Source organism: Diabrotica virgifera, chromosome 2 (genome assembly GCF_917563875.1).
Source record: "Diabrotica virgifera virgifera chromosome 2, PGI_DIABVI_V3a".
In the NCBI taxonomy this organism is placed as follows: domain Eukaryota; kingdom Metazoa; phylum Arthropoda; class Insecta; order Coleoptera; family Chrysomelidae; genus Diabrotica; species Diabrotica virgifera.
In genome coordinates, this window is record NC_065444.1 from 264,235,963 (window position 1) to 264,259,810 (window position 23,848).

Genomic DNA, 23,848 nt, shown 5'->3' on the forward strand with positions numbered 1-23,848 from the left:
TTAACAAAATTAGTTTTTATTAAAAATCAATTAATTTTATCAGATTAATTGTACACAAATATTATTTTAGAATTAAATATCGAAATGATTTATTGGCAAACAATAAAAAATTGAGTTAATATAAATGTTTCTGTATTAAAAAATATTGGACGACTAAACATTCGTTTAAAACAAAGTTTATCTCTCGCCACTTGTAAAAATACCAATAAAATTGCCATATTATTTTTCGGCAATTACATGATAACACTGATAATAAATTATTTAATTAAATATGTAATTGGTATTACTATGGAGATAACAGAGTTCATAGTAAGCATAACAATACCCATTTTTGAGTATCATTATTCTGCCAATTACCTTTTGATGCACAATAACTTCGCCGCTTTTTTGATTTGGATATCTTATAATAAGGCAGTGGCGCCGAAAGTAAAGGAAAACAAAAAAGAGATACAGTTGTAGATAGTGGCAGTAGCAGTTATGTGGACTAAATTTATTGAGTTTATTGCACCAGTAAAATACTTTTTAATAAATGCTCATTTGAAGGACAGTGGCTAATCAATAAACAACAAAATATTCCAGAAGATTAGATCTTGCGTGTATGTACAAGTTCTACTCACAAAAAAGGAGACAGAAGAAATGTAAAAAATTATCAGACTTTATACTTACCTATACAGTATATCCCTGTAAGTTGTATCCATATGGATAACTTTTTTATTATTAATTTTACGAAAAAAAGTTATTCTTCATTAAAAGTTCTGCATGGTCCAAAACCCAAGATTCAACCATCAGATATCAAATTTTATGAACGTTATACGAGGTATGTCAAAAAGTTTGAATTTCACTCAAGAGTAAAGTAGCTTTATTTTTCACAATATTGAAAATTGCTATTAGAAAAAGTTGTTTGGAATTAAAAACTATATTCTAATATGCAATTACATCCTTCTAATTGAAAAAATTTTTTTTGAAAAATTATGAATAACTAACATTATTTTCAGTTATTTCAATTCTGATAACTTTTTTATTATTAATTTTACGAAAAAGGTGATTCTTAATAAAAAGTTCTGGATGGTCTAAAATCTAAAATACAACCATCTTATATCAAATTTTATCAATTTTATAGGAGGTAGGTCAAAACAGATAAATTTAGATCAAAAGTAAAGTACCATTATAGTTCAGAATATTTCAATTAGAAGGATGTAATTACATACTAAAACATACTTTTTAATTCTAAATAACTTTTCATAATAACACTTTTCGATATTGTGAAAAATAAACGTATTTTATTCTTGAGCTCATTTCATATTTTTTGACATATCTCGTATAAAATTAATAAAATTTGACATAAGATGGTTGTATTTTAGGTTTTAGACCATGCAGAACTTTTTATTAAAAATCACTTTTTTTTCGTAAAATTAATATTAAAAGAGTTATCTGAATTAAAATAACTGAAAATAAAGTTATCCATAGTTTTTCAAAAGTTTTTTTTTAATGAGAAGGATGTAATTTCAAACTAGAATATAGTTTTTAATTCCAAACAACTTTTCCTAATAGCAATTTTTAATATTGTGAAAAATAAAGCTACTTTACTCTTGAGTGAAATTCAAACTTTTTGACATACCTCGTATAATATTCAAAAAATTTGATATTTGATGGTTAAATCTTAGGTTTTGGACCATGCAGAGCTTTTTATGAACAATATTTTTTTTTCGTAAAATTAATAATAAAAAAGTTTTCCATATGGATACAACTTACAGGGACATACTGTATATGTAAGCATTATTAGCTCTTTGAGAATGTTTTACTTACGGCCGGTTGATAAAAGAATGAGTCGAAAACCAATATGAAGAAATATATGATCAGAGTAGATTTGTAGAATATAGAATTGTAGATCAGAGTAGAATATATACTTTACTGGTAGATTTTGTATTGATAAAATATTTGTACTTTAACAAATTATAGAGAAAAGAAGAGCCAGAAATTTGCGGATTCATTTAATGCTCGTTTACTTACGTAGAGAAGGCCTATGATATACATACAAGGCAGGCCTAAGTAATGCATACAGCAACGGTATAGCGAACATCTAAATATATACTTACATGCAAAAAGTGCCATTAAAATTGACAATAAAAGTTCCGACCCATTTTCTGTCACAAAACTATTCAAGCTATTCTTTGTCGCTAACTCTATTCAAAATATATAATCAGGAAGCATTAAACAACTGGAGGAGGAGGAGTTAATGCACAGGGATGGGAATAACACTTGGTAACAAGTACTACGTAACAAGTATATTTTCTTCTCAGACGATGAACTGATTATGGTTGGTAAACGATAGAACATCGAAAAACGGCCCGAAATGTGGTACAAACATTAAACTCATTACTTTGGTCTCCTATCCAATCTATGATAATCAACAAGTCGGTTGTAGATCCAATTTCGAAGTACGGATCTGAATATTGGCAAATGATGACGAAAAATAATAGAAAACATAGAAATGGACTATCTAAGAAGAGAGTATCGGATATCCAGACTTTATCACATCTCAAATGAAGAAATAAGAAGAACAAGAAGATTTACAATACCGTAGATCAGCGTTTCCCAAACTTATTTTTCCGTAGCCCGGTTATTTTTGTGCTTATCTTTCGGAACCCACTATTTTTTTGCATACCCCTTTTACTTTTGAGAAGTAGGTATGCAGTTATTTCTGGTTAACTAAAAACTTCACGTTTGTAGGAAAAAATGTTAATTTTATCCTCAGGTCCGGTTCCATTTTTAAACGGTTCCTATATTTATTTTTGAGGAAAACTAGTGTTGAAAACCCTACCTCACTCTTATAGGTCGTAACAAAAGGAATTAGAAACTTTATCGCTTTTAAAAATATATATTTTATAAAGACAGCCAAAAACATATCAGTGGTATTTTGTCAAATATGTCTTTGAATGCCCTAATCACACGATAGTTCAATTACTGACTCAATAGCTAAATCCGGAAGTCCTGTCTCAGATTCTACGTCCATTATAAATGGATTTCTTATCAATGCTTTGTTGCTGTGGATGGGGGGAAAATATTCCTTCAGATTTGCCTCCAGTCCTAGCAGGTGTTCCTTGAAAGCCGCTGGAATATCACCCGGCAATGAATTCACGTTATACTCTTTGTAGTTCTGTTAGCTTTGTAATTTTCTTCTTCCGCGCGGCGTCCACAAATTAAGTTTTTTTTGTTACAGCTTCCACCTTCTCTTGTACTTTAAATACTGTTACATTGCTACCTAGTAAGGTCATATTTAATTTGTTCAAGAGGTCAAAAATATCACAAAGATAGGGTGCCTTGATTAACTAATTGACATCATAAAAACTGTTTTTAAATTGAAATATTGCATCCCTAGCCGTTGGTGGATGTCATTCTAAGAACAATTAAATTTCTTCATTCAATTCAATAAGTCTTTTTAAAACATTTGCTTTTTATAGTCAACGCACTTCGCAGTGTAAAAGAAGATGTTCATGTTTACTTCCCATTTCTTTGCACAAAGCAGAGAATACTCTTGTGTTCAGTGGGCAAGATTTTATAAAGATAAGTTTTGCACACTCTTGCATAGATTTGGTTAAAAACGGTGGCTTTTTTGACAGCTAATGCTTCTGTGGGTGCTACAATGCACCCAAACACATTCTGGTCAGTCAGAGCGCGGTATTAAAAAGCAAGATGTGAAACGGCGAGGCGACCCGGAATTTTTCGTCCGTGGCCCGGTACCGGGTTGCGACCCACCATTTGGGAAACGCTGCCGTAGATAAATAGAATTCAAACCACTTTCATGCCACGGAAGAAGAATAAACCTAGCATGGGCAGCCTATGGAAAACTCAAAGACATCTTTAAAAGCGATATACCAATTTCTTTAAAACGTAAAACATTTGACCAATGTGTGTTGCCTGTGATGACTTATGGTGCCGAAACTTTGACATTGACAGCTTCCTTCAACTTCTAAAATGCTGCAAATAGTCCAGAGGAAAATGGAAAGGTCAATGCTGAGTATATCGCTTCGTGACCGAGTTAGAAATGAAGATAAAGATGACCTTAACAACTACCGTCCCATAAGTCTCTTATCTGTGTTTTCAAAGATAATTGAAACTCTGGTTTATACTAGAATAAACGCATTCCTAAAAAAGCATAGTGACTTGCATAATTTTCAACATGGTTTTACATCTTCTAAGTCTACAACTACAGCTCTTGCAAATTTCGTCAGCTTAGTGTTGGATGCTTTGGACAGACGAGAGAAGGCATGTGGTTTGTTTCTCGATTTGTCCAAGGCTTTTGATACTTTGGATCATAATTTGTTGCTAATAAAACTTGAGGGGATTGGTATTCGTGGTGTAGTTCTAAAATGGTTTACTTCCTACCTAGAAAATAGAAGACAAAAAGTAAAGATAACATCTAATGGACTTAAATACGAATCAAACACGTTGGATATCCATTATGGTGTCCCTCAGGGTAGTGTATTGGGTCCTGTACTTTTTATAGTATATATTAATGATATAGCTTTGATAACTAATTCACTGAGTGGAGTTAACATCATCAGTTATGCGGATGATACCAACATTCTAGTCACAGCAACATCCGATCAAAATTTGCAAAATAAAACTACACAGATACTATCCACCATCAACAGTTATTTCTTATCCAACAAACTAGTTTTAAATGAAGAGAAATCAAAGTATATGATTTTCACGTCAAATAATTTATTAAACCATCAAGCCACTATACAAGCAGCAATAGATAAAACAGACTGCACGAAGTTGCTGGGGGTCCTGTTAGACAGTAATTTTAAACGGTCAAACCACATTTCTAATTTGAAATCCAGATTAAGTAGCGCATGTTATGCATTGAGAATTCTTTCACGTCTCTTTAATACATCAATATTAAAAACAGTATACTTCGCCCATTTTTACTCAATAGCCAAATATGGCATTGAAGTCAGGGGTTGTACCTCTGAATTAGAGCAGATATTCGTACTTCAGAAAAGAGCTATTAGGATAATATATAAAATGAAATTTAGAGATTCTTGTAGAGGCATCTTTAGACAAAATAATATTCTTACAATTCCTGGTCTGTATATTTTCGTGTATAATGTATTTACAATCAATATTAAAAACAGTATACTTCGCCCATTTTTACTCAATAACCAAATATGGCATTGAAGTCTGGGGTTGTACCTCTGAATTAGAGCAGATATTCGTACTTCAGAAAAGAGCTATTAGGATAATATATAAAATGAAATTTAGAGATTCTTGTAGAGGCATCTTTAGACAAAATAATATTCTTACAATTCCTGGTCTGTATATATTTTCGTGTATAATGTATTTACATTGCAAAATTTATGAATTCAATAAATTTCAATTTAACCATGTTTATTCAACAAGATTCAGAGACAATCACTTTATGCTTCCACAACATCGTTCTGTTTTGTTGGAAGGTAGCACACATTATGCAGCCATAAGTTTCTTTAACAAATTGCCAATAGATATACGAATGAATTTACATCAGCCAAACTTTCGGAGGTGTGTACATCAATACATTTGTGAGCTAGAGCCATATTCTAAAAATAACTTTTAAGTATGTTTTGTCGTATTTATTAATTTATATACTTTTAAGATGTACATTATATTATATGTCTGTAACTTTGACTTGTCTCATACATGTACAACTTTGTATAATGTCGCATGTGATGAATAAATTTGACTTGACTTGACTTGACTAAGACGAAGAACAGGAGTTACCTATTTAATTTCCCGAATTGCCACCCTGAAATGGAACTGGGCCGGACACGTCGCTCGAATCAGTGATGGGAGGTGGACGAACAGATTACTTAAGTGGAGGCCGAGATTAGACAAAAGTCCTCGTTGGACTGACGATCTCAAGAAAATGTCAAGAAATTGGATGCAAAGTGCTCAAAATAGAGCACAATGGGCAAAAATGAGGGAGGCCTATGTCCAGCAGTGGACGCAAAGGGCTGGAGGAGGAGGAGGATGATGATGATAATGATTATGCTACGGGCATATACTGCAAATACAAGACGAACGATGGCCAAAAGATGTCTTATAAACTACTATGTTCCATGAAATAGAAGAAGAAGAGAAAGACAAGCATTGGAACGTAGGGAAGGAAAGAGGAGTAATAGGAGATACAGCCCTAAATGAGGAGGAATGAACCGACCGAAAAATGTTGAGATCAAAATACGGGAAGTGACAGAGGCTGTAGGAACCTCGTAGATATTAGTCTAAGAGCTAGTGAACCCTCCGACTAACGGTCGTCCTGTAAGGCTAGAAATTTGTCTAGTGATAATTCATAGCACACCAAGGCTAAAAACCATGACCTGGCAGGCTTCAGCGGTGCACGTGTATCTACCAGGTGAATCGAAAAGTGCAAATTTAGGGGGTAAAATAAACTTTCTCCTGTAAGGTTTAAATTTAAGTATGTGTTTGAGTAAGTCATTTAGAAGAAATGTGTACAATGACAGGCGATTCTGAAGAGCATAAGACCTTGCCAGGCGAGGGGAAAGATTATGGGTTTTTCCTAAAATTATTATTTTTGCATCGAACAATTTTTTTTAGGTTTTTTGAATCATTTCAAACAGAAAACGTTTTTTGAGATTTTTTTCTTAAGTTAATAGTTTTTGTTATATAAGCGATTAAAAATTTTGAAAATTGCGAAATCGGCCATTTTTAACTCTAAATTGGACATTTATCTAAAAATTTCAATGTTGCCAAGGTACGTAGATATTCTTTAAACATTGATTGATGAAATCCCGAAGAGTTTTTTGCAATAAAATATCGAAAACCCCTTTGTTTTTTTAATTGCTAATCAAGAGTGTGCAACACTGTAGTATAAGTGAGGACGTTTGAGTTTGCATAAAGTCATTATCTCGAGAATGGGCAAATTTCAAGAGAAATCCTCAGGCGTCGATTTTTATTTTTGAATTAGGACTTTTTGGCATATATATAATACTAGTGACGTCATCCATCTGGGCGTGATGACGTAATCGATGATTTTTTTAAATAAGAGTAGGGGTTGTGTGATAGCTCATTTGAAAGGTTATTTAATTCTCTATTCAGTAATATAAACATTAACATAATTATTTATACAGGGTGTACAAAAAAAATTTTTCTTCTATTTGTCAAATTTAATCAAAGTTAATTTAATAAAAAAATTTTTTGAACACCCTGTATAAATAATTGTGTTAATGTTTATATCAGTGAATAGAAAATTCAATAACCTTTCAAATGAGCTATCACACAACCCCCACTCTCATTTAAAAAAATCATCGATTACGTCATCACGCTCAGATGGATGACGTCACTAGTATTATATATATGCCAAAAAGTCCTAATTTAAAAATTAAAATCGACCTCTCTGAGGATTTCTCTTGAAATTTGCCCATTCTCGAGATAATGAATTTATGCAAACTCAAACGTCCTCACTTATACTACAGTGTCGCACCTGCTTGATTAGCCATTAAAAAAACAAAGGGGTTTTCGATATTTTATTGCAAAAAACCTATTCGGGATTTCATCACTCAATGTTTAAAGTATATCTACGTATCTTGGCAACATTGAAATTTTTAGATAAATGTACGATTTAGGGCTAAAAATGGCCGATTTCGCAATTTTCAAAATTTTCAATCGCTTATATACCGTAAAATGGGGTGAGATTGATCTCCCGGGGTGACATTGATCATTTGTTGTTGTATCACATATATGTAGATACAACCGGCAACAATGTAAAATTGTTTCTGGACGTGGCGCTATTCATTTCTTGGATCTTGACTATGATCAGTTCACGTCGTTGTTAGTTTGCAATTGGCATTGGGAAGAAGTTCTGTGGCTTTGAAATTAACCATAATTTTTGTCCTATTTTTATAGTTTGTGTACTTTTGATGGTAGAGGAAGAACAGAGGTAAGTTCGCTATTTCTAGTGTTATAAAATTATTTTGTATGGTTTTGTAATAATAATTTTAGGTATCTAGCATTTTAACTAACGCCAGCTTTTTTAAGATGGCGGATAATATTGAATGGGGTGACATTGATCAAGTGATCAATCTAACCCCACGTTACGTACGTTTCAGAAATTAATTTATAATTTTTGTTACAGATTTAAGAATATCAATCAAAATGGGAAGAACGTACAAAAGGCAATTAGGCAGTGGAACGTATGGCAATTTTAATGAAGAACAAGTTAATCAGGCGTTGCAAGATGTATTGGAAAATGGATTATCGCTAAGAAAAGCCGCATAAAAATACAAATTGTCCTACGGGACTTTGAATAACAAATACCCTGGAAGGAAGATTAAGAAAATAGGTGGACAATCTGTATTCACATATGAAGAAGAAGTAGCCATTATAAATAGCATTTTAACGTGTGCAGATTGGGGATATCCTCTAAGTGCAATGGATTTGAGAATGTTCGTCAAAAGTTTTTTGGCCTTAAATCAGCAGGATCGAGGAAGATTTTCAAAATAATTGAAAATGACGTATCTACTGTTCCCTTCAAGGAAGTAGTTGCCTTACTACCAGATCCGACACTTGAGACGATTTCTGATAGGATACAAAAATATAATTTTCGCGGAGAAATTAATATAAAAGAATGTTAAATCAAATTTTCTTTTTTTATAAATTGTTCTGAATTACATTTTTAGTTGTTAAAATATGTTTTTTTTTGTATAAATAAAGAATAGTACAATAAAAATAGTGTGATCATTCTCACCCCGCATGATCAATCTCACCCCTTTGTAAAAATTCGAAAAACTGTCTGACCGAATTAGTCAGGGTTAAGATTGATCATATTCTATTTAAAAGCACTACTGTTTCATGCTATAAAATCATCATGATCAATCTCACCCCAGTCACGGGTCTAAGATTGATCACCCTTTTTTTATGAGATAAGTGGATTTTCTTAATAATTAAAACAAAACTAGTATTAAATCACTACTCTTTAGATATTAATATAACACGTGAAGTGTTTAAATATAGAACAGTCACAAAAACGTTTAAAATATAAATCAAATAAAGTTAAAATTGATCAATCTCACCCTATTTCACGGTAACAAAAAGTATTGACTTAAGAGAAAAATCACTAAAGACGTTTTCTGTTTGGAATGATTCAAACAACCTAAAAAAAATTCGTTCGATGCAAAAAGAACAATTTTAGAAAAAACCTCTAATCTTTCCCCTCGCCTGGCAAGGTCTTATGCTCTTCAGAATCGCCTGTCATTGTACACATTTCTTCTGAATGACTTACTCAAACACATACTTAAATTTAAACCTTACAGGAGAAAGTTTATTTTACCCCCTAAATTTGCACTTTTAGATTCACCTGGTAGATACACGTGCACCACTGAGGCCTGCCAGGTCATGGTTTTTAGCCTTGGTGTGCTATGAATTATCACTAGAAAAATTTCTAGCCTTACAGGACGACCGTTAGTAGGAGGGTTCACTAGCTCTTAGACTATATACAGTGCGCCGGAATAAGTGTTACCCCCCTCTTACTAACCTATTTATTTTTAGCACATAAGCAAAACGCTCGGACAGGTCAATTTTTAAAATAATCATAGTGTATTATAGCATCAATGTTTCGAACTTTACGCAGTCCCTCTTCAGGTGACAGTGATAACTTTGATTTTTTTAAATAGGAAAGTACATCATGTGACACCTCATTTAAAAGCTTTTGAAAGACTGATTACAAAAATGTATAATACTTTAATCCTTTTTGAAATCGTAGGCGCAAAATTTCGGTCGAATTATTTTGAAATGTATTCATTTTTTTAGAATCCTGAGAAAACTAATAAGTATTTTTGAAAAATTTAAACGCAGATTGAAATATTACAGTATTATTGAGGGTCAAAAGTCCCTGAGAACTTCTATAATGATTATTTTAATACGTCACAGGGGTGAAAAAAAAAGAAAATTTAGTCGGATTTTTAATTTCAAATATATCATTCAAAGAAATTTTTGTTTATTCTAAGGGACTTTCAGCCCTCGATAATAATGTAATCTTTTATTCTGCGTTTAAATTTTTCAAAAATACTTATTAGTTTTCTCATAATTAGAAAAAAATTAAGGCGTTTAAAAACAATTCGATCGAAATTTTGCGCCTACGCTCTTAAAAAGTAAAGGATTAAAGTTTTATACATTTTTGTAATCAGTATTTCAAACGCTTTTAAATAAGCTATCACATGATGTGCTTTCCCATTAAAAAAAAAGTTTTGCCTGTCACCTGAAGAGGGATCGCGTAAAGTTCGAAACATTGATGTTATAATATACTTTGTTTATTTTAAAAATCGACCTGTCCGAGCGTTTTGCTTATGTGCTAGAAATAAATAAGTTATTAAAGGGGGGTAACACATATTCCAGCGCACTGTATGAAGGAAAATTGCTGAGATATTGCTAAATTGCTAAATAGGTTGTCCTAATAAAATCATTTATAAAAATTATTACATTCAGCAAAAGCTTTCTTTGAAATATCTTTAGTCTCCCAGATTATTAGACCTGGTTCTAGTGCTTCTGTGATATAAATATTGTTTGTTGTGTAGGTGGGGCAGATTGTGACTTCAGAGGAAATTAAAACGGGAAATATTGTTAATATTTCTACGATTTTTTCGTATTCTACTATTAAAATCTTTCATTTTTTCTAGGGGATTTCTTTTCTGAGTTTTTTCTTCCAGGTCAATAATGCTTTCTTGAATGATAATACTAAACGACTATTCTAAATGTTTTGTTTAATGTTCATGAATCTAAGTGCAAATAAAAAAGTCTACGGTGCATTTTCAAAATTATCTACCGATATGTTTATACGTAAAAATTGTAAAATAATTATATTGCTATAAAATCCACAAGAACAGAAAACTTTCTCACGCTTTGTTATACAAAACATGCACATTATTTTGCAACCTAGTTAATTTCCTTCCATCAAATTGCAAAACTGTAAACATTGTGTCGTATTTGCCACACGATCGCTTTGATATATTTACAATGCATTACTACTTTTGGTGTAAATTGCATAAACACTTAAACAAATGACATTGCACACGTTGTAAACGTGATTACCTACATTTTAGCACAGAAAAAGTTTGTGTGTGGATTCTAAGTGTACCAAAAATATACTCACTTCATTCAAAAATAACTCCCTTTAAATTTGGATTTCATTTAAATCTTGATTTTTTGGGAATTGTATTACAAATTTTGTTTCTGGAAACATTTGGAAGAAAGAATTTCACTTATATATTATTAATTCAATCACCTGCGTTCTTAACATTATTCCTTCAATTTTTATATTTTGCGTTACTTGCTTCTTTGTGGATTTTTGTTACTCTTTAAACGATAAATTACCTGTTGAATGTCTTCCCCTATTGGCGTCTTTAATTCCTAATTTTCGGTATGTTTATTAACTTTTATAAATAAATAAATAAATGTAAATCAGATTTTTTGTTCTCCGTCTCTTCATTCATTATAGTTTCATAGTGTTTCTGTTCGTATTTACCTATTTTCTTCATCACCTCCAGTCATATTGCATTGTGTATCTTTCGTGTACCTATATTCTTCTTGCACCGACATCTTTTTCATTTATTTTACATCCCTATAGAAAGGCACTTTTTTAGGAAACATGAGAGAGAAATTTAGTATGCAGTATATATGAAACGCAAAACAAAGACAGAAGGTGGCGAAGAAGAACAAATAAAATAATAAAGGTCGTTGAACCATGTAAAGAGAATGCATCAGAGGATATTGCCAAAGATTGCATTGAATAGGAATTATGGAATCGAAAAGAAGAGGAAAATCCACAAGACAATGGCTGACAGCAGTGGAGGAAGATTTGGGGCTAAACGTTAAACTTAGAACTTTACGACACACAATAAAAGAAAATGGACAATTCGCAACCGAGACCAGGGCCTGCAGCGTTATTAATACCATAATGAACATAATAAAAACACTTTCAAAAAATTATTAGAGCGTAACATCCCTTTTGTCACGTCATTGTTTAAGGACAATGTGCCTTCTAAATAATCTAAAATAATTTTGTTACTACGGACCAAGACCATTGGAAAAAATTAGGATTGTTTTAATATTACCAGCGCTGACAATATTCCATTAGCTGAATACTCACAAACACTCAACGCATAGGTAGATGTAAGAGATCCAAATTTAAATTATCTTTGACCTCAATCAATTACGAAAATCTGATTTGTGTTTATTAATGTTTATTAACCACACAATTACAGATTGACCAACTGGACGTGTAATCAATCTTAATAAAAAATGTCCTTCGATGAAAAATAATTTTTATAATTCATTGAATTATCGCCCATAGTAACAAAAGAAAATTTAGTAAGAGTCATAGGCGTAACAAACAATTTTTTTGAACCTAGCCTTACTAAATCCTAAAGGTGCTTTTACTACTACATATACATCTTCTTCTTCTTGTAGTGCCTGTCCGTTTTGGATGTCGGCGACCATCCGGTGCCATTTGAATAGCTTTTTTAAATTCAGATCTTGCTTTCCCAAAAAAGAATGGTCCCAATTTTCATTTTCGTTCGTACCATGGTAGGTGTATGTTTTTACTCTTTCTATTTGTTGACCGTTCGCGCTGATTCGTCAAGATTTCTCTTCCTTCGTAGACATCATCATACATTTTGTTTTCTTGGTGTTTAGTGAAAGTCCATATCTCTGACTTACTTCTGTGATTCTGTTCATTAACTCCTAGAGGGCTTCAGCGAATACCGCCGTGTTGTCTGCACATCTTACGTTATTGATATATTCTCCATTAATTCGAATTCCGACTTCAACATCATCCACTACTTCTTATTCATAAAATCTGTACCTATTATTTAAGATAGGTGGAAGGCAGAATTCTGATATAAAAACGTCGATATACTTATATTTCCAATATCCGCAAAAATTCACGTTTAGAAAAGAACAATACTCGTTAAAAAGCTAGTACACCTAGTACGTAGTATTACCTAGTACATAGAAAGTACTTACATGTGACTCAACAATGAGTGTACTAGCCACCTGCTCTTCATTAGTATGTATGGAAAGAAACATGCATGTATTATAATACCTTCCTGTCGTGATAATGTTACAAAGGAATATAAATTTGTACATGTTTGTTTATTACCTTTGATAAATTTTGCTTAGTCCTGAAATACTGTATATGGAATACTGAAAGAAGAATCATATATTTGCGGAGAACAACGAATGCGCTTGTTCTAGAAAAAGTTCTCGACACCTTATAACATATTTTTAGATTTTAAGAAGTAAATTGTATTTTGAAATTTGTATTTTGATCTGTTTAATAACAAGTTCTAGAAAATAACAAAAGTAATTTTCCAATTTTTTTCAGGTGAGTTCTCCAAAATCTCAGCCATTCACTCCAGAGAGTTTAAGTCCAACAGTAAGTATTTAATTAAATCGTTAGGTTTATAAGGTTTTACTATTAGAATTGTTTATTAGAAATGTGATTAATTAATGTATCATCGGTGGTAGGTTGCTCATTTCGTAGTTCAAGGCAGAGAAAATAAAAGGGCTAATTCTTTCGGAAATATTTCAAAAGAACAAAATCGATCTGTTCAAAATACCGATACAAGAGATAATATATTAGAACACATTCAAAAACAAAACACATTAAATGATTTTGATAAAAACATATCAGCTCGTTTAAGGAATGTATCTGATTCAGTCGCAGTAAGCCATAGGCGTAACCAGGATGATCCTAAGGGGGGGGTTACAACTACCTGAAAGGGGGGGTTACAACTACTGGAAGGTCTCCGAGGGCTATGGTGTTAAGCGTATAGAGCTCAAAGTACATCCCAATGGGGGGGGGTTATAACCCCCAAACCCCCCCCCTGGTTACGCCTATGCAGTAAGCGCGTGTGTGCTTACTTTTTATAAGGAAAGAACTGAAAAAAAGTATCGCCCAGCATGTGAAATCAATAAGGATTTTATTAATTGTATGGTCACTTTATATAATATGAGATTTTATATAGTAGGATATAAAAACTTAAGAGGATGGGTACGTATTTTCGGCTGCAATGCTATTCAAATGGGGATTCATTTTTTTTCAGTATTTCAAGTATTTTTGAAAAATTTAAACGCAAAATGAAAGATTACGTGATTGGCGAGGGCCTAAAGTCCCTGAGAACTTCTATAATGTTTATTTTAATAAGTTACAGGGGTGAAAAACTAAGAGAAAATTTAGTGTGATATTTAATTTAAAATATCTCATTCAAAATAAAATTTTTATTTATTCTAAGGGACTTTCGGCCCCTGGGTAATAATATAGTCTTCCATTCTGCGTTTAAATTTTTCAAAAATATTTATTGGCTTTTTCAGGATTCGAAAAAAATGAACACAATGTCCGTGGTAATATTTCCAAATCTATCTTTGTCATACAACGCACTCAGTCGAATAGAATATTGTCAGCATACTGTCAGTCAGACAGTGACAATCAGTGACAATTTTAAATATTTGACATGGCATCGGGAATATTTTGAGTTGTTGATTAAATAATATTGATATATAGTGTGTTTGATAAATAATTGATTTAAGACGTGAACTTAATAAAAAGTTATTTATTGTGTATTGTTTGTGGAAGATCCAAGCAGAGTATACATCAGGATTAATATATTCTATGATCCAAGTATTTTGTTTTTAAAGATGTTCAAAATTGTAAGCGTTCCATAGTAACAATATATTATTAAAAAATCACTTAAACACTTTTCATCTTTTCTCGATTGAGTATTAGTTTTTGTTGTACATATAAATTATTACAATCACTGAATACATAGTTAGTGAAAAAATTATCACATTTATTAACTGAATTAATAATTTGCAATTATAAAAATAACAGTTATCCAAGAACATTCAAAAGCCATCTCTTTAAATTAATGATGACATTTTCAAGTAGAATGACATGCTAGTAATGTTTACATATCCATACCAGTGTGAATTTTACTACACGTAATTTGCCGTGTAAAGACAGAAAAAGTAGGGATACCCGTAAAATATTTGCGAATTATGTACCGATGGCCTTAAATGCAATAAAGATCAACTCCCTTCTATACGCTGATGATATAGTTTTAATCACAGACACAGTACAGAAACTGCAGAAACTAATAGATATTTGGCAAAAAGAGATACAGAATTTAAAAATGGAAATGAATCTCAACAAAACAAAACTTATGATAATAAATGAAGATGAGAAAAAAGAAAGGAGTACTATAATATAATAGTAAGGGAACAAGTAGTAGAACACGTATCTACCTTTGAATATTTGTGAAATATAATGACAGATGATGGGAAAGCGGACTTGGCAATAAGTAATAAACCGAAGAAGGCAACTAAAGTGTATTACTCTTTAAATAATACAATTTTTGGAAAGTCAGAAATAAACAACAAAACTAAACTCAGACTATATTATAACAGCATAGTAAATCCGATAATGACATATGGGGCGGAAACATGGATTGTGCAAAAGAAACATGAATCAATGATAAACGCGACCGAGATGAAATACATGAGAAGAATAGCTGAAGTTACGAAGTTTGATAGATTCAGAAATGAAGATATAAGAAGAGAACTGGAACAAGAACCGAGAATGAGGAAGATCGAAAACAAACAATTAAGCTGGTTTGGACACATACAACGAATGGAGCAAAAGAGACTTACAAAGAAGGTACATGAAGCCAAAATGGGAAACAAAAGAAAAAAGGGAAGGCCGAGGAAGACATGGATGGACCAGATCCACGATATAGGTGAAAGGAGACACATGAGTATGAGGGATATGAAGAACCTGGCCACCAATAGAAGCGCTTGGAAGAAATGAATAAGAGACGGAACCCGACATCCGACGCCCAGAAGGACACTAAGGATTATGAGAAAGAAGAAGAGATTTTCTATAACATAAATGTGATTATAATTTTACATCAATTTTTTACTGAAAAAAGTTGCAGCAGTCATGAAAATTCCTCAGCGTGTTATTACTAGGTGTTTGTTTGATTAAAACAGTCACTAAAAGTGTCTCGATTAACAGTTATTTCCCTTTCAGACTCAGACACTGGTGTCTGACACCGGTACCGGCGTCTGACACCGGCAGCAAAGCATTGTTTTAAATGAACGACTAAAGACGAGCCACTTTGAGTGTCTGGCTGATTTTAGTGGCTCAACAATGCTTTGCTGCAATTGAACACTGTTGGCGCACACCGGTGTCAGACACCAGTGTCTTAGTATGAAAGGGTACTAAATCTCATGCCCTAAAGTTATTCCACATTTTTCTTGAATTTGTGTAAAACGACTTACATCTCTTAACACTTTTTCATTGACATCAGTTTATAAAAACCGCCGCTTACGCAAATCGTTTAAAAAATAGAACTAAACGCGATGCACTATACTATATATCTATATTTTTTCTCTACCAAATATATTTACAACTGTAGATCTACATCTAAAAAAAATGTATTTTTAAAAAACTGTATGCGGAAATTTTATACATACAATTTATTTTTGCATATAATGACGCAAACGTAGTCTTCATTCATAAATAAAAATTTTTAAAATAGTCGCCAGTTTCAGTGAATTAAGTTACCTACAAAATTTCTGACATCACTAATAATAGTCAAGGTCCTATATTAAAAATATTGAAATTGGGTATTAACTATAATAATTAAAATAGATTGTCATTTTAGTATGACGTCAAAGTGCTATTTTTTGAGGTTAGGTCCCGGTTAATTGTAAAACAGCTGAATTCGTAGCCTATTTAAAAATTACAAACAATTCTTACATATTTAAATAAATAGAATATTAGACACAAGAAACATACCTAGTAACCGGAGTCAATCACATCATAACTATTGAAAAATGGAGATAAAAAAGAATTAAGAAGACTGATTACCTTTTGGTTACATATAAATTATTATCCAAAATATTGACCAACAGACAAACTCCTAAATTCAGCAGCTGTCCAACCAAAGAAAATGTTGGTTTTAGGAAGGGGTGTAGTAGGAAGGGTCACAAGCTCGAGCTTAGCTCGGCTAAGCCAGTTTGTTCTTTGCGAGCCGAGCTTCGAGAAATTTTTTTCGAGCCGAGCCGAGCTGAATTCTAAACGAACCAAGCTTTCCTTAACGATCTTGTCAATATTGTAGCTTCTTCTTCTTCCTTCTTGTATGTAGGCTTCAACGCCTGTTTCTTGTTTAATATTAGCCTCCTAAATTGTTTAAATTATCGCACCATCTTTTTCTTGGTCTGCCAATACTTCTTCGTCCATTTGGGGACTTATCTCGTGCTATTCTCCTATCCTATCCTCTGCCATTCTACTAATGTGTTCGTTCCACTCCTGTTTCCGTTTTGTCACCCATCCATTTATGTCTTCTACATTGCATGATCTTCTTATGTTTTCGCTTCTCTCCCTATCCAACAGACTTTTCCCTGATATTCGTCGAAGTATTTTTATCTCTGTTGCTTCTAGTAGTCGTCTCGTTTTAGATGTGTCAGGTCTTGTCTCCGCTGGGTATGTCAATATAGGTCTAATTGCTGCTTTATGGATTCTTGCTTTTGTGTCTTGTCTTAGGTGTTTGTTTTTCCAGATTGTGTCATTGACTGCGTTCACCAGATGCAAACACGTTCACAAATGTTTGCGCTTTGATTCTAAACTTGTTGACATCGAGCTGAACGGTTGGTTGTTTAGGTTAAAATTTGACATTTTGCTTGCTTGGTTTGAACGTAACCTAAAATAAACTTTCTCAATAAATACGTTTTTGAATTTATTTTTTTTTTATTAAAGGAAAAAGAAAATTTATTTAATAGATAATAACGTAGCAGAATGTCTTCAGTAACCTTTATTTTATATATAAACCCTTATCAATATATTCTACAATATATACAATTTAAATTCCCGCCATATTTTTTCAATATTCAACACGTTTGCAAAGTTCAACTTAAATATTTTATGTTTGCAAAAATGGCGACCGCTTTCCAAACATGTTTGACGTTAGCAAGTCGTTCAGAAGCATAAAGCGCAAACTGATTGCCAACGTTTGCATCTGGTGAACGCAGCCATTAAGAGCTTTACTTGCTTTTAAGATTTGTTGTCGTACTTCCTCTTCAACATCTCCGTAACCGGTTATATCTATTCCCAGATATCTAAACCTGGCTTCCTGCTTTATTATTTTCCCATCAATTTCAAATTTTACATCGTAGTGGGTATCGTAGTAAATGTTGTCATACATTTGGTTTTTTCTGCTGATATTATCATATCTTATTGTATTTCTTACTGTTGTATTGAATATGAGTGTTAATCTTTGGAGATCGTCTTCTGTCTCGGCGATTAATGCGGCGGCGTCGTCTGCATAACATAATATTTGGATTTCTTTGTTCCCCATTCTGTAACCATGACCTTTACGTACTGGTTCTATCATTTTGTCCATTATCATATTAAAGGGGAGTGGGCTTAACGAGTCACCTTGTCTGACTTCGCTTTGTACTGGTATAAACTGTGTCAGTTTTCCATTTATCTTTGCCTGTATTCGAATATGGAAGTATGTAGATGTTTTCGATGGTTTGTATAATATTGATTGGTATGTTTCTTCTATAGAATAAGTGTAAGAGTAAGAGTAAGAGTTACTTACGGCCGGTTTCACAAAGTAAAGTTAACTTGTGGTTAAGAGATAACCAGAAGTTACGTCAAAATATGCGTTTTAGTTTCAGGTCAACGGCGAATATGGTTAACTCACAGAATTTTTAACCAGAGGTTGGAGTGGGTTACCCTTATGGGCATACCCAGAAGGGTAACAATTATGAAACTGAAACGCATATTTTGGGGTAATTTTGAGGTTATCTCTTAACCACAAGTTAACTTTACTTTGTGAAACCGGCCGTTAGAGTTACTTACTCTAATATTTTAGCTAATACGATAATTAATTTATTTCTGCTACGACTCATACTTTTGTTTGAGAATAAGTAATTCAAACTATGAATATGTATTTTCAATATACAGTGTGTCCGTAAATTACTACGAATGTTACATTTTACATTAATTATTATGTTTTCGAGCTCGGCTCGGCTCGAACTATTCGAGCCGAGACGAATTTATTTAGACGATTTACTATATCCATTTATTTGTTGTAATTTGGTAATTGGAGCCTGGATATTTTTAAGTTTGTTCAGAGGTAACCATGTATACACCCTCTGGAGACCTCTAATGAGAGTGAAATGTAGTAAGGGCGTTTATGGTCCTCTCTGAACAAACTGAAATTAAAACAAGTTTTAGTTGGAATTTGTCCATGATGATTAGAAAGTAGTGACGTGCAACTTTTAGACTGCCCCGTGTCTTCTTTCATTCATCATTCGTTTGGTTTGCAAATAATAGAAACCACGAATAGGCGTAACCACAAACTTGGTTCCATTAGAGGTTTTATTTCTTCGGAAATAAAATCCAATTGCCATTATAGATTAGTAGCCCGATCAAAGAACAATCTGACCCAAAAAAAAAATAAAGAAAGGATGAACATTTGGGACTAGGTAGTTGAAATTGTCTATTATTATATAAGAAAAAGTTTACAATTCTACATTCCCTCCATTTTACTAAAAATATACATTAAAAATAAGTCAGGAATTGGATAAAATGACCAATAATTCTAAGGAACTTTTGTTCTATAGAGTTTTTTCTCAAGTCAATACTTTTCGAATTACTTCCGAGTGACTATGTTCATTTTTAACCAAAAAAACATGCTTTTGGGCGGTTTTTCGCAAATAACTCAAAAAGTAAGTAATTTATCAAAAAAAATATTCTTAGTAAAAATGTAGTTTATAAAAAAATGAAAAGAATGATGTACGCACGAAGTTTGTATACCCCGTAGAGAAGCGGAGTTGTAGCTAATGAAAAGTAGGTTCTTATTCGTCCAATTCCAAATCGAATATTTCAAAGTGAAATAACCAAAAAACGGAGCACTTTCCGGTAAAAACTCATTACAACTTTTTTAAAATATTTAAAAAAAGGTTTATTTTTGTTTTTAAAAAAACTTCTAACATTAAAAGTAAGTGAGTTACGGTCAAAATATTGTTGCTCCCTTTTATATTTTGGTAAAAAGAATCGCGAAAATCACCCCCTAATTAGCATCCCAAATAAAATTAATCGTTAGCGCTTCACAAGTTACTTTGCTTAGGTATTCTTTATACTGATCTATAAGTTTCATTCGTTCAAATTGTTCATTTTTAAAAAACATTGGTTTTAAAATAAAAAAAAAATTTTAATTTTGAAAAAAATTCCTTTTTTTTCAAAATAGCTTAAAAATTAGTAGTAATACCAAAAATCTTAAAGGGTAATAAAATATATGTTTTGCTTTTCTGAATATTTTGGATTTTTTTTTTGTTTTCCTGGTAGACAAAAATTGGTTATGCTATGACTGTTCAAAATTTGCATACACTCGTGATTAGTAACTCGTTCAAGATATTCTAATTACAGCTTTTTGAAAAACAAGCACTTTGAACCGATTAAACTTACAGATCATATAAAGAATACATAAGGAAAGTAACTTGTGAGAGGCGGTAACGATTAATTTTATTTGGGATTCTAATTAGGGGGTGATTTTCGCGATTTTTTTACCAAAAAATAAAAGCAACCAACAATATTTAGAGCGTAACTCACTTACTTTTAATGTTAGAAGTTTTTTTAAAAAACAAAAATAAACCTTTTTTTAAGCACTTTAAAAAAGTTGTAATGAGTTTTCCCTGAAAAATGCTCCGTTTTTTTGTTATTTCACGTTGAAATATTCGATTTGAAAGTTGACGAAGAAGAACCTATTTCTCATTAGCTACAACTCTGCTTCTACTGGGTCAACAGACTTCATGCATACACCATTTGTTTCATTTTTTTATAAGCTATATTTTCGCTAAGAATATTTTTTTTGATAAAATACTTACTTTTTCAGTTATTTGCGAAAAACAGTCCAAAAACATGTTTTTTTTTTGTTAAAAATGAACATATCGTCGCTGATTTGCAAAAAGAATATAACATTTTTACATTTTTACTAAGTGGAAGTTAGATCCTATTTACACAACCAGTTTAAAAAAAATATTACTTGGCACCAAAAAATTGAGAGTATCTTAACAACAATAAGTAATACACTTGACCCCTTTTTACAGAATAGGCAGAACCTTCGTACCTATCATTTTTGCACATAACCCCTCTTTTGAATAAAATGTCACTTGTCACCTTTTTGCAAATCAGCGACGATATTCACACGCAAATAACTCGAAAAGTATTGACTCAGTGAAAAACTCTATAGAACAAAAGTTGCTTAGAATTAGTCATTTTATCCAATTCCGGACTTATTTTGAATGTATATTTTTCACCTTCGAGAGGGGGGTATTCCCCTCTATTTTTGAAAAATGGAGGGGATGTAGAATTGTAAACTTTTTCTTATATAATAATAGAAAATTTCAACTACCTATTCCCAAATTTTCATCCTTCCTTTATTTTTTGGAGGTTTTCGTGAAGTTTTGTATTCCTTATAGTTAAGGGCTTACAGTTGATACCAAAACATTATAACTAATTTGCTTCGGAATAAACATCGAAGTTGATTGGTTACAAAAATGGACATACCTACCTGCAGTCCAAACAGACATGCGAGAATATAAATATGTGTCTGAACGTATACTTATCAAGTTTCTTTTAAACTACATAACACGTTTAAAAATAAACCCTATTTTACCAAGAATTACTCGACTTAATTGAATTTGACTGGAATATACACGGAATTCGAAAATTATCAAATACCTACGCAAAAACGCCTTATCCGTTGCATCTTCTAGAAAAAACGAGTCGTATCTTGCTGATTCTTCTGTTGGACAAAGGAATTAGCACTTCTCCAAAATTGGCAATACGGGTATCTGGGGGAATCAAACCGACTAATGTAATCCAGTAATAAATTTAAAATAAAAAAGTGGGCGTTACACAAACTTAACTTTTTCCAACCGAGGACAAATATTTAACAATAACAGGACCGGTTCAAGGGTAAAGTGACGCGGTTTAACGTCTAAAACCGTTGGTGTGTGTCGTGATAAATTATGCAGACCATTGAACTTTAACGTTTTTCTTGTATTCGGTGATTTTTATACATCATTTATCAGTAATTATAAAGATTCATCGAAAAATACAATATCTGCAACAAATAAGTTTATTAAGTGAGAGCAGTTGAAAGACGTACAGCAGTTGGACGTGATAATATCTCTGGGAAAAATGTGGATAACTTTAGACTAGATGGAAACAAGTTTGCAGGTTTGATTAATCAAATCATGGAAGTGGGACAAATGCTAGACTAATGGAGAAGCAGTATATCAGTAGGTACTTGTTTACTAAAACAAGGGAGATATGGGATGTAAAGACCATAAAACCACTTCACCATGCACACTCCATCAAAATAAGAGAGAAAAAGAGAGTAATTGATACATGGATATGTAAGTGGAGAAACCGAAGTAACGTACAGATTATAAGTGTAGAAAACGAAGTAAAATTTGGATTTGTGCAAGGCAAATTATTCATTATGAGGCAGCTTATGGCAAATATAGGCTGCGCCGATCTTCATCGCGTTGTCTTCCACACCGTCCCTCCATCTCAGTCTTGGTTTACCTCTACTCCTATTTTCTTCTTTTTACTTTACTTAATCAGTAGACCCATACCTTTCGGTGTTGGGCCTATTTCCTATTACGAGATTAATAGGGTTAGTCTGGATGATTAATTTTCATTTGCTCTTGAAACATGTCCAGATAATCTAAGCCTACCAATTTTTATAAAGGATATTACATCTATATCTTTTACTATTTCTTTATAAATCTCGTACAATTTGGGATTATATCGCCGTATGAGCGTACTGTTGTATCTGACAGCATTTTTCCCAACTAGGCAATAAAATTAATACGGAGACAAAAAGAAATGGGCCAGAGTCTACAAATAAAAACAAATGAAACGAGCAGAAAGGCAACCTCGACCCGCATTCTGTCTACCCCAAATAGTAAATTACTTATAATGGGAAATATGTCACAATTTTACTAAAAATATTATTTTATTAACGTTTCGAAGCCCAAATCGGGTTTCGTTGTCTAAATACAAAATACATACTACTAAAATAAACAAAAATGTTGTTGCTAAGTAAAAAAATTCTTCTAAAAATCTGACTCATTTATATTGGCAATTCAGATGTATATTATACATTTTAAAGTAGAAGACTTTAAAATGATATCGCCAATATTTATGAGTTGCGTTCCTGGGACGACTTTACTAAAAGATAGTTCATTCGATTACATGAAATCAATCCCAACTCAAGAATATCCGTCACAAAAAAATCATAGCATGTGATCTGTCTTTAAAAAGACAACCAAATGCAACGATGACAGTAAAATTCTCGCGTTAGAGATTCCATAGTAAATCACGAGGGAAAACCAGGAAAAAACCTCGTGATACTATCCCGACATCGTAAGTATTTGGTCTTACATTTAATTTACTTTCAAAAAACTAATACCAAATTTTGACATTAATATGTTTAAATTATAAATAATATTAATAATACATAGATATACAATAAGTAATACTAAAATATAAAATTTGTACTAACTCGATATGTTATTGAATTACTAATCGTGGTATTTTCTTTCTATTGACTTCCTCTTTCAGTATGGGTAACCACATCCTACTGCATTCTACCGAGGAATTTGCGACACAATTGGTTTCATTTAGCATAATTAGAGCCGCTTCTTTGATTTTTCTCTTTTTACTATCTATGTATTTTTTAGAATGCAGTAAGATGTGGTTACCCATACTGAA

At 32.3% G+C, this 23,848-nt stretch overlaps 1 protein-coding gene across 8 annotated transcripts in view; it reads left to right on the plus strand.

Moving 5' to 3' along the window:
* LOC126880616 (NAD(+) hydrolase sarm1) overlaps positions 1 to 23,848 on the plus strand; it is a 496,620-nt gene that overhangs the window by 270,286 nt on the left and 202,486 nt on the right. For 4 of the 8 annotated variants that reach the window (XR_007696654.1, XM_050644609.1, XM_050644613.1 and 1 more), the window contains exon 3: positions 13,379 to 13,429. The exons of the other annotated variants lie outside the window; for them this stretch is intronic. Coding sequence is in view for 3 of the 4 variants with exons in the window: in XM_050644609.1 (XP_050500566.1) it covers positions 13,379 to 13,429 (51 nt within the window). In the remaining variant the exon portion in view is untranslated. The remainder of the gene's footprint in view (positions 1 to 13,378; positions 13,430 to 23,848) is intronic. 8 annotated transcript variants of the gene reach the window in all.